Genomic DNA, 16,165 nt, shown 5'->3' with positions numbered 1-16,165 from the left:
AACCTTAACAGTGGTTTTGAGGGAGTAGATATTACTCTTCCCATCTTTACAGCAGTGGAAGTCCTTTGCCGAAGTTGCTACTTGACCCAGGTATTTTCTACCACAGTGGGCTACCTGCCAGTTTTAAAGGTCTAGTTTTTCTAAAAAAAGACCTGGCTTATAAGCATTCAGGTAAAAGTCGAGGTCGTCAGACATCATGGGGGTAGTTTTTGAGGCTGGCGTAGTTGACAGGAAGTGCTGCTTTTTTGTGCAGGTGGCCTGGGGAATTGAGAAGAGGAATTACCCAGGGTTGGTGCGCAGCAAAGCAGTCAACTCCCTGCTCTGGCTCCGTGTCTCTTTCACGGCTTTTCAAAACAAGCTACACTTTGGGATTCAAGAAACTGATGATTTCTAAAACAGGCCTAGGTGAGGACTTTGTAAAATGACACATCAGGAATTGGTTGACAAACTATTTCTTTTAAAATGCAGAAACTTATTCGAGAAAAGTAGGCTTTTTGTAAGTGTTGAGAAGCTAAGCCATTTGCTAACTTCCGTTCAACTTAGAATGAAAATCTGGTATCTAGCAGAGCTTTTGTGAGGTCCTCTTCCCTAGCTCTTACTTGAGGGTTGGGGATAGAGAGTATAGCTCAGCCTTTATTGTTGTTGTCATCCTCTGTCCAGACATCTCAGGGGACTGATGTATCACAGGCTGAGTGTGTACAGAGGACCCTGGCTCCTCTGTGCAGTCTTCTCTGCTGCGTCTTCAGGGTTTTGGGTACAGTTAAAGATTGTAGCCACATCACCCACTTCTAGGAAACATTTTAGAGTAGTGGGAGAGCATGTAGGAAATTCTTTTTGGTATAGGGATTCCCCCCACCCCCTCTTTTAAATTAAAATAATTGTTTCCCCCTCAAACTCTCACGCGGTAGTAAATGTGCTTTTTCTAGTCATTGAAATATAAAGCGAAACAAAGCTACTTACTGCTTCAGTGTCATCTTAAAGCAATTGTATACCTCTTAAACCTAAGAACAGCTTGGTAACACCTGGCATATATGTAAAAACATATTATGTATTCATCTTTGTAATACTTTGGGTTCATATGAACTCATACATTCTGTAGCAACTCTGTGGGCCCCCAGAGGGTATAACGTGAACATTTGTAACCACTGCCAGGAGTCACTGGCCACAAAGTAGACTTGTTACCAGTACATCTGCCTACTAAATCAGCATTTTCCTGGAGTGCTCAGCATGCTGAGATGGCTCAATCACGATCTAAAAATACATTGTTTCTCTAAATGATTCCATGCGTTGAGTTCTGCTTAAGAAATGCCTGTATTCTGGACCTCTTTTTAAATAAAAAAGTTGCTTATCCGGACAGATCCGTTGTCTACTTTGATAGAGGTAGCAGAGGTGGTTGGGTTATGTTTTTTTTATTTTTTATTTATTTTTTATTTTGAAGTGTGCTTTTGTATGTCTAATATTTTACCAAGTCACTAGAGATAATGACCCAGGCTAGGAAGTTCTGACTTGGTGGCAGATGGACAGATGAGTATTTCCCCTCTCCTGGCATCTCCATGGCACGTCCTTGCATCTCCTGGGCATTGAAAATACGCCATGCTGCCCTCACAGATGTGTATGGGAGCTCCTCAAGGGAAGATACCGTATTTCCAGGACTCTTGCTAAGCTCTGGGGCCACAAATTATAGAAATACTCACTTTTTAAGTATACGTGTATCGATATCTCCAACCCTCCATTTCCTTTTCTATAAAATGCAAGCAATGATTCCTGCTTCAGAGTTACGATTAAATTAGCTACAAAACATATAAAGTGAGTGGTATAGTGTTAGGAAAGCATAGTGCCTGGCACATAGCTTTCAGTTAATTTTAAGATTTTAGAGTACGCAGAAGGATACTACCTTCAAAATAAGAAGAAATACTTTGTTAGATGTCAGTAGAGCCAGTAATTAAGTACTCCTTTCTTCAACAAAGCAGATAATTAGACTTTTAGCTGTAGAGAAATAATTAGCTACTCAGAGAGAAACTATATCCTGAAGTATAACAGGTTATTGAAATCCCTATTTTCCCCTGATTTCAAGGATCAGGAATTCAGACTTTAGTTACTCTTAGTAGAGACATTGTATCTTTTGAGCCTTAAAAATCACTTATATCTACTCCCAGAGGTTAGGTCTTCTGGTGCTCTGGGTATGACCTACTTCTTCACTAAACTTGGCCCAGTGGTCCAGGCTATAGAGCTCATTTTCTCCCTTTAGTCCTGCAGCACTTAGAATTTTTATCACTCATTTGGCACTTTTGGAATTGTTACTGATCTTACGTTCTGTGTGCACTGCCTCAAGAGGCAAGCCCATCCTGTTTTGTATTGAATATGTTAGTAGCAAAGTATGGGTTCAGAGTCAGAAAGAACTGAGTGTGATTTCCAGCTGGTCTGATTACTGATTTTGTGGCTGCAGGCAAATTAAACTCTGTTTTCTTGTTTGTAAAAAGGAAATAATAAGTACTTCCTCCTTCCAAGGTTATTATGGATCATTTAACCAAATAAACTTAGTTTAGTGTCTATCTGTTCCAGACGCCATGGGCCTAGATATTGGAGTGGTGCCGCCCTGAATTCAGTATGTCTCCTGTTGATCTTTTTATCCTCAGTGCCTAGCACGGTACCTGGAATATATTAACATCTCAGCAAATGTTGCATGAATGATAAGAGGAACAAGAATCCAGGGCTAAAGTGTACCATTTTTACTCTACAGAAACATTAGGAAGGTTAAAAATGATAAATAAAATTCTTCCTATGTAGTTGGCTTATAGTAGTTGCTCAGTATCTTTCCTCAGTGATCAAGACAATGCTTTGTTTGGGTATGTAGATTGTCAATATATGCTTAATGATGGTTTTTAATTGGCATTAGGGAGCGACCCAATGAGTTACTATTTATTTGCGTGTTTTGGGTGCAAATGGCATTCTTTAAACATACTGAATTCTGTCGAGGCCAGTTTTTTCAAGCCCAATCCAAAACTCATTGGAAGTCCTATGACAGTTGCCAGATGGGCAGGGAAAGTTTAAGAGAAAACATTGTTGGGTTAATGTCTTACTTGGAAAAGAGCATGATCCTATCCACAGACAGTTATGCAAACCAAGATTGGGGTATTGGTGGTATGCTGTTTCTGGAAGCAACGCCAAAGTCTGAAACCTAATAGAATAAGTTGATTCACAAAAACTCATCTCTTGTCTCCTTTTTCCCCTAGACTATAGAATCTAACTGGCGGTGCGGACGACACAACTTGCAGAGGATTCAGTGCCGCTCTGAAAATAGTAAAGGTGTCTACTGTTTACAGTACGATGATGAAAAAATTATCAGTGGCCTACGAGATAATTCTATTAAGGTGAATGACTGAATTTTATATGTATTATTTTTAGAATCGTGGCTATGTGTTAGACACTAGATGTGACAATCTTTCCATTTACTCCAGATTGGTTTTTATCTCTTCCACTCAATCTTGGCAGCTCTCGGTGTAGTTCTAAAGAACTAGAGCCAGAGCATTTCCCCGTAACTAATACAAGATCCTGGATTGTCTCACTTCTTATCCTTCTCTAAGCACAGTCACATTCTTTATTCTGTATTAGGTGTAAATAGAAAATATCCCAGTATCACAGGGCTCTTGGTGGCTTTGCCGGCTGGTAAGGGTATTGGTAGTTTATAAACCAAAGCCATTACCTTTTATGGTTTCTGAGAAGGACTCAAATAATAATACCACAGAATGATAGCAACTTATATTGTTTTCATTAACTTTTCAATAGTAGATAAATTGTATTATTTCTTATGTTTAATCTGATGGCTGATCTAATCTGATTTTATTTTACATTGTAGCTTATGTCCTCATATTTTAGAAAGCATCGAGTTTTTTAAATTTTGTAAAAAAACATAACTTACAAACAGGGAAGTTTGCTCTTTTGTTGTATAATTATGTGAGTTTTGATAAACACACAGAGGTGTGTAACTGTAATATGGAGCAGCTCTCTCATTCCCCCAATTCCCTTGTCCTGCCCTTTTCTTTTCCTGGACTTTTCTGCCTCTTTCCTGTGCTTACCCATTCACCTGTTGAAGGATGTTTGTGGTGTTTCCAGTTTCTTAAAATTATGAATAAAGCTACCATAATTATATACCTGTAGGTTTTTTGGGGAACCTAAATTTTTAGTTCACTGGGTGAAAACTGAGGAGTGAGGTTGCTGGCTCATATGGTAAGTGTATGTTTCACCTGCTAAGAAACTGCCTAGCTCTTTTCCACAGTGCCTGTACCATTTCACATTCCCATCAACAGTGATGAGAGTTTTTTTTTTTTTTTTTTTTTTGAGACAGAGTCTGTCTCTGTCACCTGCCTCCTGGGTTCAAGCAATTCTCCTGCCTTCCTACCTCAGCCTCCTTAGTAGCTGGGACTACAGGCACATGGCACCATGCCCAGCTAATTTTTTTGTTTTTAGTAGAGATGGTGTTTTGCCATGTTGCCCAGGCTGGTCTTGAGCTCCTGACCTCAAGTAATGCACCTGCCCCAAAGTGCTAGGATTACAGGTGTGAGCAGCCACTGCACCTGGCCTGAGAGTTGCTTTTGTTCTGTATCCTTGTCAGCCCTTGATCGTCTCAATTTTTTTGATATTAGCCATTCTAATAGGTATGTGCACATACCTCATTTTGCTTTAAATTCGCATTTCCCCAGTGATGATAGTGAGCATCTTTCTGCGTGCTTACCTGCCATCTCTATATTCTTTGGTGAAGTTTCTTTTTGGATCTTTTACCCATTTTTAAAATGGGGTTCTTTTATTTTATTATTGAGTTTTTAGAGTTCTTTATGTAGTCTAGATACAAGTCGTTTGTTAGATATGTTTTGCTTATATCTTTCCCAATTAGAAAATGAAAATGTCTTTTCATTTTCTTTTTATTAAAAAAAATTTTTTTTGAGACAGAGTTTTACCTTTGCCCAGGCTAGAGTGCAATGGCGCAATCTGAGCTCACTGCAACCTCTGCCTCCCGGGTTCGAGTGATTATCCTGCCTCAGCCTCCTGAGTAGCTAGGATTATAGGTATGCACCACCACGCCCGGCTAATTTTTTGTATTTTTATTAGAGACAGGGTTTTTCCATGTTGGTCAGGCTGGTCTCAAACTCCCGACTTCAGATGATCCACCTGCCTCAGCCTCCCAAAGTGCCGGGATTACAGGCGTAAGCCACCATACCTGGCTATCTTGTCATTTTCTTAAAGATCTCTTTTAACAGAGCAAAAAATTTTAATTTTTTTTTTTTTTTTTTTTGAGATGGAGTCTCATTCTGTCACCCAGGCTGGAGTGCAGGGGCATGATCTCGGCTCACTTCAACCTCCACCTCCTGGGTTCAAGCAATACTTGCGCCTTAGCCTCCCAAATAGCTGGGACTACAGGCGTGCGCCACCATGCCCAGCAAATTTTTGTATTTTTAATAGAGACGGGGTCATGTTGGCCAGGCTGGTCTTGAACTCCTGGCCTCAGGTGATCTGCCCACCCAGACCTCCCAAAATGCTGAGATTATGTGCGTGAGCCACTGTACTTGACCGAAGATTTTAATTTTGATGAAGTCCAACTTACCAGTTTTTTCTTTTATGGATCATGCTTTCGATATTATATCCAAGAAGCCTCTCCCTGAACTCGTTGAATCTGTAAATTTACGTCTTTCATTACTTACATTTCAGTAGTCTTCCGCCATTATTTTTTCAAATATTTTTTCTGTACCAATTTCTGCTTTCCTTCTGAGATTCTAATCACATAAATATTAGATCAAAATTAGATATTGTTCCACATTGTTTTCAATCTTTTTTCCTCTCCCTTCTGGGTAATTTCTATTGGCCTATCTTCAAGTTGACTGAATTTTTCGTCTCTTCATCTCTATTCTCCTGTTACCCTCTGCCCCATCAAGTGAGTTAATTTCAGCTATGATATTTTGCAGTTTCTATTTCTCTGCTGAGAATTTTCTGTTTTTCATTCGCCTCAAGCACGTTTCTCTTTATCCTGTGGAGTATAGTTAGAGTAACTGCTTAACATCTTTAACCATGTCAGCATCTGGGTAACCTCCAGCTTGACATCTGTTGATTGTCCAGTCCCCTGAGATTTTTCATTTTTCTTGATTTTTGTATGCCAGGTAATTTAAACAAGTATTTTGGGCATTGTGGATATTACGTTGTAAAGACTGTGGGTTCTGTTATAATCCTCTGGGGGATGTTTTTGGGTAAGTGTGTTTTTAAGCAGTTAGTCAACTTAGTTGGGTTCAGAACACAAGTTCTGTCTTGGCATCATCAGAGGGGTTGGGGGGATGGTTCTAATCTCTTTTCTACTGTTCAAAGCCTTTGTCATGCCACTTTGGGTCTGTCATGGGCTTTCACTACTCAGAGGTTAATCTGAGGCTTCAGCAGTGCTTGAAATATCAGCTCAGCTATACAGCCTTTGCTGTGCTTGTTCAGTCTGTTCTGTGCATATACAGCTCAAGGGTAAGCCCAAGTCATGTGTTGTTTGGGTTCTTTTATTTCTAGTTCTTTCCGCTTGGTTTTCCCTACGTCTCTTCAGCTCATAAGTACACTTTTTTTCCTTTTCCTCTGGCCAGAAAAATTGGGTCACTCTTGGAATTTTTGTTATCCTTTCCATTGTTCTGCAGTTCATCTTCATGACTGGAGCCATGAGCCCTATGAGAAAAGAGAGAAAAGAAACCCCCAGGGATCTCTTTTTCCAGCCCCTCTGCCTAGAAAGAGGGATTTCTTTCAGAACTTTAGCTGCATGTATTGCTATTTCACTATAGCTTCCTGGTCAGGGCCTGCCTTTGAGTGAAAGCCACAATAGAAAGAAAAGAAAAAGCCAGGTGTTGGTGGCTATGCCTGTAATCCCAGCACTTTGGTAGGCTGAGGTGGGTGGATCACTTGAGGCCAGGAGTTCAGGACCAGCCTGGCCAACATGGTGAAACCCCGTCTCTACTAGAAATACAGAAAATTAGCCAGACGTGGTGGTGGGCAGCTGTAATCCCAGCTACTCGGGAGGCTGAGGCATGAGAATTGCCTGAACCCAGGAGGCAGAGGTTGCAGTGAGCCAGGATCACACCACTGCAATTCAGAGCAAGACTCTGTCTCAATTTGGAAAAAAAAACAAAAAACAAAAAAAACCACACACACAAAGAAAAGAGAAAACAACAAACAAAAATAATGGCAAATTCACCCCCATGCGGATTGTTTCTTCACATTTTGACCCCTTGCCACATCTGCCTTCCCCCTGACTTTTCAGAGTTCTCAACTAGTTTTTATCAGGAGTTTTTAGTTCTAATCAACTGGAGAGATAGGTTGCAGTGGGCTTTCTCCATCTTGGCCCTGTTTTCTGTTATTGTTCTACTTTGGGTGAAATAAAGCTTTTCTGCCTTTTTTTTTTTTAATTTTTATTTTTTGTTTGTTTTTTAAAAAGTGAAATAGTGGAATTTTAGTAATTCAGCTACCTAGGTCAAACACACTCTGAGTTATAGAACATAAGAAACTGTTCTGTTGGTTTCCTATGTGTATGGCAGTGATTGCCAAAAGATATTCTGTGGATGTGAATCTAGAGGATGTTAGCAGGCATTCTAGGCAGAGAATAATGCCTTCCAAAGAAGTTTAGATAACACTACATGCTGTGTTTCCAGCTTAGAAATTCACAGGATACAGTGGCATATAAAGGCTCTGAGAATGCCTACAATAGAGACACCCAGTGTTTCCCAAGTTCCAAAACTTATTTGACCACGGAACTCTATTTTTAATTTTTTTTTCTTTTTTTTTGAGACAGAGTCTCTCTGTATTGCCCAGGCTGGATTGCAGTGGCATGATTTCGGCTCACTGCAACCTCCACCTCCTGGGTTCAAGTGAGCGATTCTCCTCCCTCAGCCTCCTGAGTAGCTGGGACTACAGGTGCCCGCCACCAGGCCTGGCTAATTTTTTGTATTTTTAGTAGAGATGAGGTTTCGCTATGCTGGCCAGGCTGGTGTCAAACTCTTGACCTCAAGTGATCCGCCTGCCTCGGCCTACCAAAGTGCTGAGATTACAGGTGTGAGCCACTGCTCCTGGCCCACAGAACTCTATTTTTACGTATACTTGATAGCCCTAATCTGTGGCTACCAGTATCTCTAGAAAGTGTGACATATGCTACTATTTAATACTGGTAGTTTTTCTTTAAGAAATAGATAAGAATGGTTTATAACAGCCTTGTCAAAGCATAGTCTGGCTCTGGGCTTGGAATTCATTTACACTAGATGTATTTTCAAAAGAATTCTCTTAATTGTGGCACATCCATTTGATTTATAAGACATAGAATAGTAGAGCAGAAGTACGCTTTGAAGAGATTATCTAGACCAGTGGTTGGAAACCTTTTTTTACCTTATTCTGCACCAATCCTTGATCACTAATCACTTTAAAAATAACTCAGGTTCCATTAGGTCAGAAATTAAAATCAAGCTTTGCTATTGTGGAAAGATATTATACTTCAGTGTCTACATCATTTATAAAATCTTGTTCATTTGCAGTAAACTATAGAGTCACTGCAAATTATGATAGTATTGTTGTACATGTCAAGAAATAGGTGCACAGTCTATTTTTAATAGTTCAATCTTTGAAAACATTCTCATCTCCCATGAAATATCAACAATATCGATAACTTGGAAACACTGGAAAGATTAAAAGAAGGGAGTGGGTTTGATATGTAAGAAGGTGCTGCTTGTCCTGACAACAAGTAAAAATCCGAACAAACTGAAAAATCAGCCATTCTATTCAGATTCGTAAGAGAAGTGAGGTCACAGGAGAAGCTGCTGCCCCACAAATTGGAGAGACAGGCAAATACAGAGAATCATAACTCACTGGCACAGAAACATCCACGAGAACCAGTGCCTAGGTAGAGTAACCTGAACTGTAATTGAAAAATTGCTGGAGGTTCAGTGTGGGACAAGTCTGAGAAATATAAACTGAGGAGGAGCCAGTCATCAGGGCTCTCCACCACACTTTTGTGAGTTTTACCTCCAAGAGCTCTACTAGGTTCTGTCAGTGATTATCACAGAAAAAATCCCCTTGTGTTTCCAGCAGTGGGGAGGGAAAATAAACCTTTTTACCTATACTAGGTTATTCTGTACTTCTTGACAAGGTCTACCTTCAGTAGGAACTGCTTAGCCAGAGCCTAAAGTGCTGAGATTTTATAGAACCTGGCTGACCTGGTAAGAAAAAAACAAACACAGTGAACTCAAATTAACAAGAAAAAAAACCCAAACAGTCCCATCAAAAAGTGGGCTAAGGACACGAATAGACAATTCTCAAAAGAAGATATACAAAATAGTCAACACACGTATGAAAAAATGTTCAACATACGAAAAAATGCTCAACAAACATGAAAAAATGATCAGAGAAATGCAAATCAAAACCACAATGTGATACCACCTCACTCCTGCAAGAATGGCCATAATCAAAAAATCAAAAAACAGTAGATGCTGGTGTGGATGTGGTGAACAGGGAACACTTCTGCACTGCTGGTGGGAATGTAAACTAGTACAGCCGCTATGGAAAACAGTGTGGAGATTTCTTAAAGAATTAAAAGTAGAACTACCATTTGATCCAGCAATCCTGCTACTGGGTGTCTACCCAGAGGAAAAGAAGTCATTATTCAAAAAAGACACTTGCACATGCATGTTTACAGCATCACAATTCACAGTTGCAAAATTGTGGAACCAACCCAAATGCCCATCACTCACCGAGTGGATAAAGAAACTGTGATTGATGTATATAAGATGGGATACTGTGAAGCCATATAAAGGAATGAATTAACAGCATTTGCGGTGACTTGGATGAGATTGGAGACTGTTATTCTAAGTGAAGTAACTCAGGAATAGAAAACCAAACATCATCTTGTTCTCACTGTTATGTGGGAGCTAAGCTATGAGGACGCAAAGGCCTAAGAATGATGCATTGGACTTGGGGGACTTGGGGGGACAAGTGGGAGGGGGGCGAGGGATAGAAGATGACAAATATGGTGCAGTATATACTGCTTGGGTGATGGGTGCAGCAGAATCTCACAAATCACCACTCAAGAACTTAGGTAACCAAATACTACCTGTACAATAGCTTATGGAAAAATAAAAAATAAATTTAAAAAATCAGTAAAAAAATGAAAGGCTAGAAATTAATACAATGGCTGATCATACCACAAGTGGATATAAACTAGAAATCAGTAACAAAAAGAAGCTGGAAAAATTCCTAAATACTTTAAGATTAAGTAACATAATTCTAAAATAACACATGGATCAAAGAAGAAATCTCAAGAGGAATTTTAAAAATATTTTGAGGCTGGGCACAGTGATTCACGTCTGTAATCCCTACACTTTGGGAGGCCGAGGTGGGAGGATTGCTTGAGCCCAGAAGTTTGAGACGAGCCTGGGCAACATAGGGAGACCCTGTCTCTACAAAAAAATTAAAAAACATTAGCTGGGCATTGTGGCATGCATCTGTAGTCCCAGCTACTCAAGAGGCTGAGGTGGGAGGATCACCTGAGCCCGGGAGGTCAAAGGCTGTCATAAGCTGTGATTGTGTCACTGTATTTCAGCCTGAGTGACAGTGTGAGACTTTCTCTGCTCCTTCCCTGTGTGTGCACACATGTGTGCGTGTGTGGGTGGGTATAACTAAATGAAAATGAAAACCCAAGTTATCAAAATCTGTGGGATGCAGTGAAAGCTTAGAATTTTATAGTTTTGAGTACATATATTAGAAAAGAAGACAGACTAAAATCAGTCATCTAAGCTTCCGCCTTAGGAAACTAGAAAAAGAACAGTTTAAATCCATAGTAAGCAGAAAAAAAGAGTTAATGAAAATTAGGGCAGAGATCAGTGAAATTGATAACAGGAAGTCAATAGAAAAAATTAAGGAAACCAAAAGATGTGTCTTTGAAAAGATGAGTAAAATTGATAAGCTCCTAGCTATGCTAACATAGGAAAAAAGAGGACTTAAATTCCTAATATTGAAATGAAAGAGGAGACATCACTATAGGTCTCATGAGCATTAAATAAATAATAAAATAATATATCTACAAATTTGATAATTTATATGAAATGAATTCATTCCCTGAAAGACACAATCTGCCAAAATTGACATAAAAACAAATAGATAATCTGAATAGGCCTTTATCTGTTGAAGAAATTGAGTCGATAATTAATTACCTTCCAAAACAGAAAGCACTAGGCCCAGATGGGTTACTGGTGAATTCTGTCAAACATTTAAGTAAGAAATTACATCAGTTCTCTACAATCTCTTCCAGAAGATAGAAGAAGAGAGGATATTTCATCACTCATTCTATGAGGCCATCCTTACCTTAGTACTAAACTAGATAAAGACATTCTAAGAAACCCACAGACCAATATCTTCATGTTTAACCTTCAGAAGTTAATTAATGTAATCCGTCATATCAATAAGCCAAAGAAGAAAATCACGTCAATATATGCAGAAAAGGTGGTTGACAAAATTGAACACTCTTTAATGATAAAAACCCTTAGTAAACTATGAATAGAGGGGAACTTCCTCAACTTGATAAAGAGTATCTACAAAAAGCCTATAGCTAACATTCATACACAGTGCTGAGAAATATGAAACTTTCCCACTAAGATCAGAAATAAGACAAAGATGTCCCCACTCACCACTACTTTTCAACATTGTATTAGAACTCCTAGATAACACAATAAGTCAAGAGGAAATAAAAGGTATACAAATTGAGAAGGAAGCATTAGAACTGTCTTTGCTTGTAGATGACATGATTGTAGAAAAAAATGAAAGCATCAACAAAAAAAACCTCCTAGACCTAATAAATGATTATAACAGGTTTGCCAGATACAAGATTAATATACGTAAGTCATTTGCTTACCCATATACCAGCAATGAACAAGTGGAATGTGAAATTAAAAACACAATAACATGGCTGGGCGCAGTAGCTTACGCCTGTAATCCCAGCACTTCAGGGAGGCCGAGGTGGGTGGATCATCTGCGGTCAGGAGTTTGTGACCAGCCTGGCCAACATGGCAAAGCCCCATCTCTTCTAAAAATACAAAATTTAGCCAGGCATGGTGGTGGGCGCCAGTAGTCTTGCTACTCAGGAGGCTGAGGCAGGAGAATCGCTTGAACCTGGGAGGTGGAGGTTTCAGTGAGCCGAGATCGCGCCATTGCACTTCCAGCCTGGGTGACAGAGTGAGACTCCATCTCAAAAAACACAATAACATTTATATTAGCATCCCCCCACCAAAATGGAATACTTAGGTATAAATCTAACAAAATATGTATAAGATCTATGTGAAGAAAACTGTAAGACTGATTAAAGAAATCAAAGAACTGAATAAATGGGGAGAGACATTTCATGCTCATGAGTGGGAAAGACTATTGTGAGGATGTCAGTCATTTCTTCCCAAATTGGTCTATAGGTTCAATGCAGTCTTAGTCAAAATCCCAGCAAGTTATTTTGTGGATATCTACCAGCTGACTGTAATGTTTATATGGAGAAGCAAAAACCAGCATGATATTGAAGTAGAATAAAGACAGAGGACTAACACTACCGTACTTCAAGAATTACTGTAAAACTGCAGTAATCACAATAGTGTGGTGCTGGCAACAGAATGGACAACTAGATCCATGGAACAGAATAGAAAGCCCAGAAATATATACCTTCATAAGTATAGTCAGCTGATCTTTTGCAAAGGAGCAAAGACAATACAGTGGAGAAAAGATTGTGTCTCCAACAAATGGGGCAGAAGCAATTAGATACCATATTGCCTCCCTTACCCCTAAACAATCTAAACACAGATCCTATGTACTTCACAAAAATTAACTCAAAATGGATTAAAGACCTAATTGTAAAACACAAAACCATAAAATTCGTAGAGTATAACATAGGAGAAAATCTAGATGATCTTGAGTTTGTTGATGACTTTTTAGATATAATACCAAAGGCATGACCCATGAAATAAAGAATTAATAAGCTGGACTTTGTTAAAATTAAAAATTTCTGTGAGAGACGTTGTCTAGAGAATGATAAAACAAGCCACAGACTAGAGAAAATATATGCAAAAGACATACAAAGAACTCTTGAATCTCAGCAGTAAGAAAATAAACAATTAGATTAACCTGATTTTTAAAAATAAGACATAGACCTTAACAGACATCTCACCAATATACAGATGGCATATAAGCATGTGAAAAGATGTTCCACATTGTAAGTCATCAGGGAAATGTGAATTATAACAGTGAGACACTACTACACACCTGTTAGTGTGGCCAAAATCCAGAACACTGACAACACCCAATGCTGGCAAGAATGTGGAGCAATAGGAACAGGAACTTTCATTCATTGCTGGTGGAAACAGAAAATGGTACAGCCACTTCAGAAGGCAGTTTGGCAGTTCTTACAAAACTAAACATACTTCTACCATATGATCCAGCAGTGTTGCTACTTAGTATTTACACAACGGAGTCAAAAACTTACATCTACACAAAAACCTGCACCCAGATGTTTATGGCAGCTTTGCTGATGATTGCCCAGACTTGGAAGCAACCAAGGTGTCCTTCAGTAGGTGAATGGATAAATAAACTGTAGTATATCTAGACAATGGGATAATCTTCAGCACGAAAAAGGAATGTATATCAAGCCATGAAAAGACAGGGAGGAACCTTCAGTATGTATTACTGTGTGAAAGAAGCCAATGTAAAAAGGCTTCATACTGTATGATTCCAACTCTGTGACATTCTGGAAAAGACAAATCTATGGAGGCAGTAAAAGAAGCGAGAAGAGGAACACTCAGAGCATGAAAACAACTGTTGACAACATTTTACCTCCTTTAATCCTTTTTTCCTTTTCTAAAATATAGTCATTGTGTCACTTTATAGATAATTTTTATTCTGATTTTTAAAAAATGCTTAACTTTGTAATAAAGCATGGTCTTTTCTCATTAAACACTTTTCATAGTTTACTTTGAGACTTTTATGAAATGATGGACGTTTCATTTTCCACTTTTTATTTTTGTAAATGTAGGGGTATGCATTTGTAAAAGGTCTTAATAATTAAATGTTGCCATGTTGCTTTCCAGAGAGTGAGCCAGTTCTTTTTTTATTAATTAATTTATTTTTATGAGACATAAAAATAAAATGACAAAGCAGGGTTCTGCTTTGTCACCCAGGCCGGCGTACAGTGGTGTGATCATAGCTCACTGAAGCCTTGCCTTCTGGGCTCAAGCAGCTCTGTCACTTCAGCCTCCTGAGTAGCTGGGACTACAGGGACACACACCACCACGCCTGGCTAATTAAAAAAAAAAAAAAATACGCACACACACATACACACACACATTTATGGAGATTGACTTGCTATGTTGCCCAGGCTGGTCTTGAACTTCTGGGCTCAAGCGATCCTTCTGTCTCCGCCTCCCAAAATGTTGGGATTATAGGCATGAACCACAACACCCAGCCAGTGAGCGAATTCTTTTCACAGATTTTATTTTTTAAAAGTCCCCTTTATGAGGCTGTTGATAAGTGTAATAAGATCAATAGCTAAGGGTTCAAATTAAGCAAAATAGCACATCTATCCTTGTAGTTAATCACTATTGTCTGTATTCCTACTTGTCATTTCTTACCTGTTTGATATTCAGTGTTTCTTACTTACTGTAACCCAAGTGTGTTTTATTTTATAATCAGAACATAAAGTGGGACAGTAACATTCATCAAAATATAATAAATCATCGTTTGTGGCTAATCTTGTCTCAATAGATTTGGGATAAAACCAGCCTGGAATGTTTGAAAGTGTTAACGGGACACACAGGCTCTGTCCTCTGTCTGCAGTATGATGAGCGTGTCATTGTAACCGGCTCTTCAGATTCTACGGTGAGGTGAGTGATCTGGCTTCATTGGTCTTAACTTGTAAGCCTTCCCTGAGAAAGTCTGAGATTGACATCCTCCTCTGGGAGAGGCATACACACACTTACATTTTTACATGCTGTATTTCAAACTTTTATTGTAGATATGTTTGAGCAAATTAGGCAGGAAAGCTAATTTTTGTTAAGGGTGTTCTATTCCTGTTGCTGTTCATTATAGAGATGACAACATGCTTTCCTGTAAGAGCATATACCAAGTATTAGGCTGGCTTTCTTCTTTTGGGAAACTGGTCCAGAGCAGAGAGGAGACACTCACTTCCAGGAGTCACTCCCGGACTCTTTCACCACCCCTGCCTAAAGCATCACCACCCCTGCCTGAAGCATCACCACCCCTGCCTGAAGCATCACCACCCCTGCCTGAAGCATCACCACCCCTGCCTGAAGCATCACCACCCCTGCTTGAAGCATGCCTGGTATCCTCTCCTGGACTCAGTGCTTCCGTACCACTGCTTCTGCCAGAGATCATGTCTCAGCCTCAGAGGCCTGAGTCTTTTCCCCTCTGCCCTGTGTGAACTTGTCCTCTTAGGAGATGAGGGTTACAGAAAAGCCATGATGTGGAAGTGCTGCCCCCAAATCCCTGGACATACAAAGCAGTTGGGAGACCCTGGCTTTGTCCATAAAGCAGCTGAGTAAAGAAGTGGATGTGGTGATTGATGAGGCATCATGACTTACCCAGTTTGCAGTGGATAAATAATAGACTCAGAGGTCTGCCAGAGGTCAACAAGAACTGTAAGCTTGGAACCATTCTCAGTTCTTCAGCCAACAAGGCTCCTTCTTCCTTTTATCTCAGACTCAATACAAAATCTACTTTCTTGAGGAATTGTCTTGCCATCAGCATGAGCCTGCAAACACCGTCCCTGAATACCTGACTGCTAAATATACCTAAACTCGAGCAGAGCCAGAATTAGCCACCTTTTCTGAAACCATCTCAGCACTTCTCAGCAAATAAAGAAATTGCTTTTTAGGGGCACCTTTTAATCATGCCCTTAGGTTCATTAAGAATGGACCCTGTCTTAGTCTATTTGTGTTGCTATAAATGAATACCCGAGGCTGGGTAATTTATAAAAGAAAAGGGGTTTATTTGACTCATGGTTCTGCAGGCTCTGCAAGAAGCATGGTACCAGCATCTGCTTCTGATGAAGGCTTCGAGCTACTTCTCCTCATGGCAGAAGGCAAAGGCGAGCCAGTGTATGCAGATTACATGTGAGAGAGAA

General features: G+C 39.5%; 1 protein-coding gene across 6 annotated transcripts in view; it reads left to right on the top strand.

Moving 5' to 3' along the window:
* FBXW11 (F-box and WD repeat domain containing 11) overlaps positions 1-16,165 on the top strand; it is a 140,702-nt gene that overhangs the window by 109,471 nt on the left and 15,066 nt on the right. For all 6 annotated transcript variants that reach the window (XM_021939955.1, XM_021939952.1, XM_021939950.1 and 3 more), the window contains 2 exons: positions 3,234-3,371; positions 14,788-14,906. In XM_021939955.1, coding sequence (XP_021795647.1) covers positions 3,234-3,371; positions 14,788-14,906 — 257 coding nt within the window. The remainder of the gene's footprint in view (positions 1-3,233; positions 3,372-14,787; positions 14,907-16,165) is intronic.

Source organism: Papio anubis, chromosome 5 (genome assembly GCF_008728515.1).
Source record: "Papio anubis isolate 15944 chromosome 5, Panubis1.0, whole genome shotgun sequence".
Lineage (NCBI taxonomy): Eukaryota > Metazoa > Chordata > Mammalia > Primates > Cercopithecidae > Papio > Papio anubis.
This window is presented reverse-complemented; position numbering and strand designations above follow the sequence as displayed.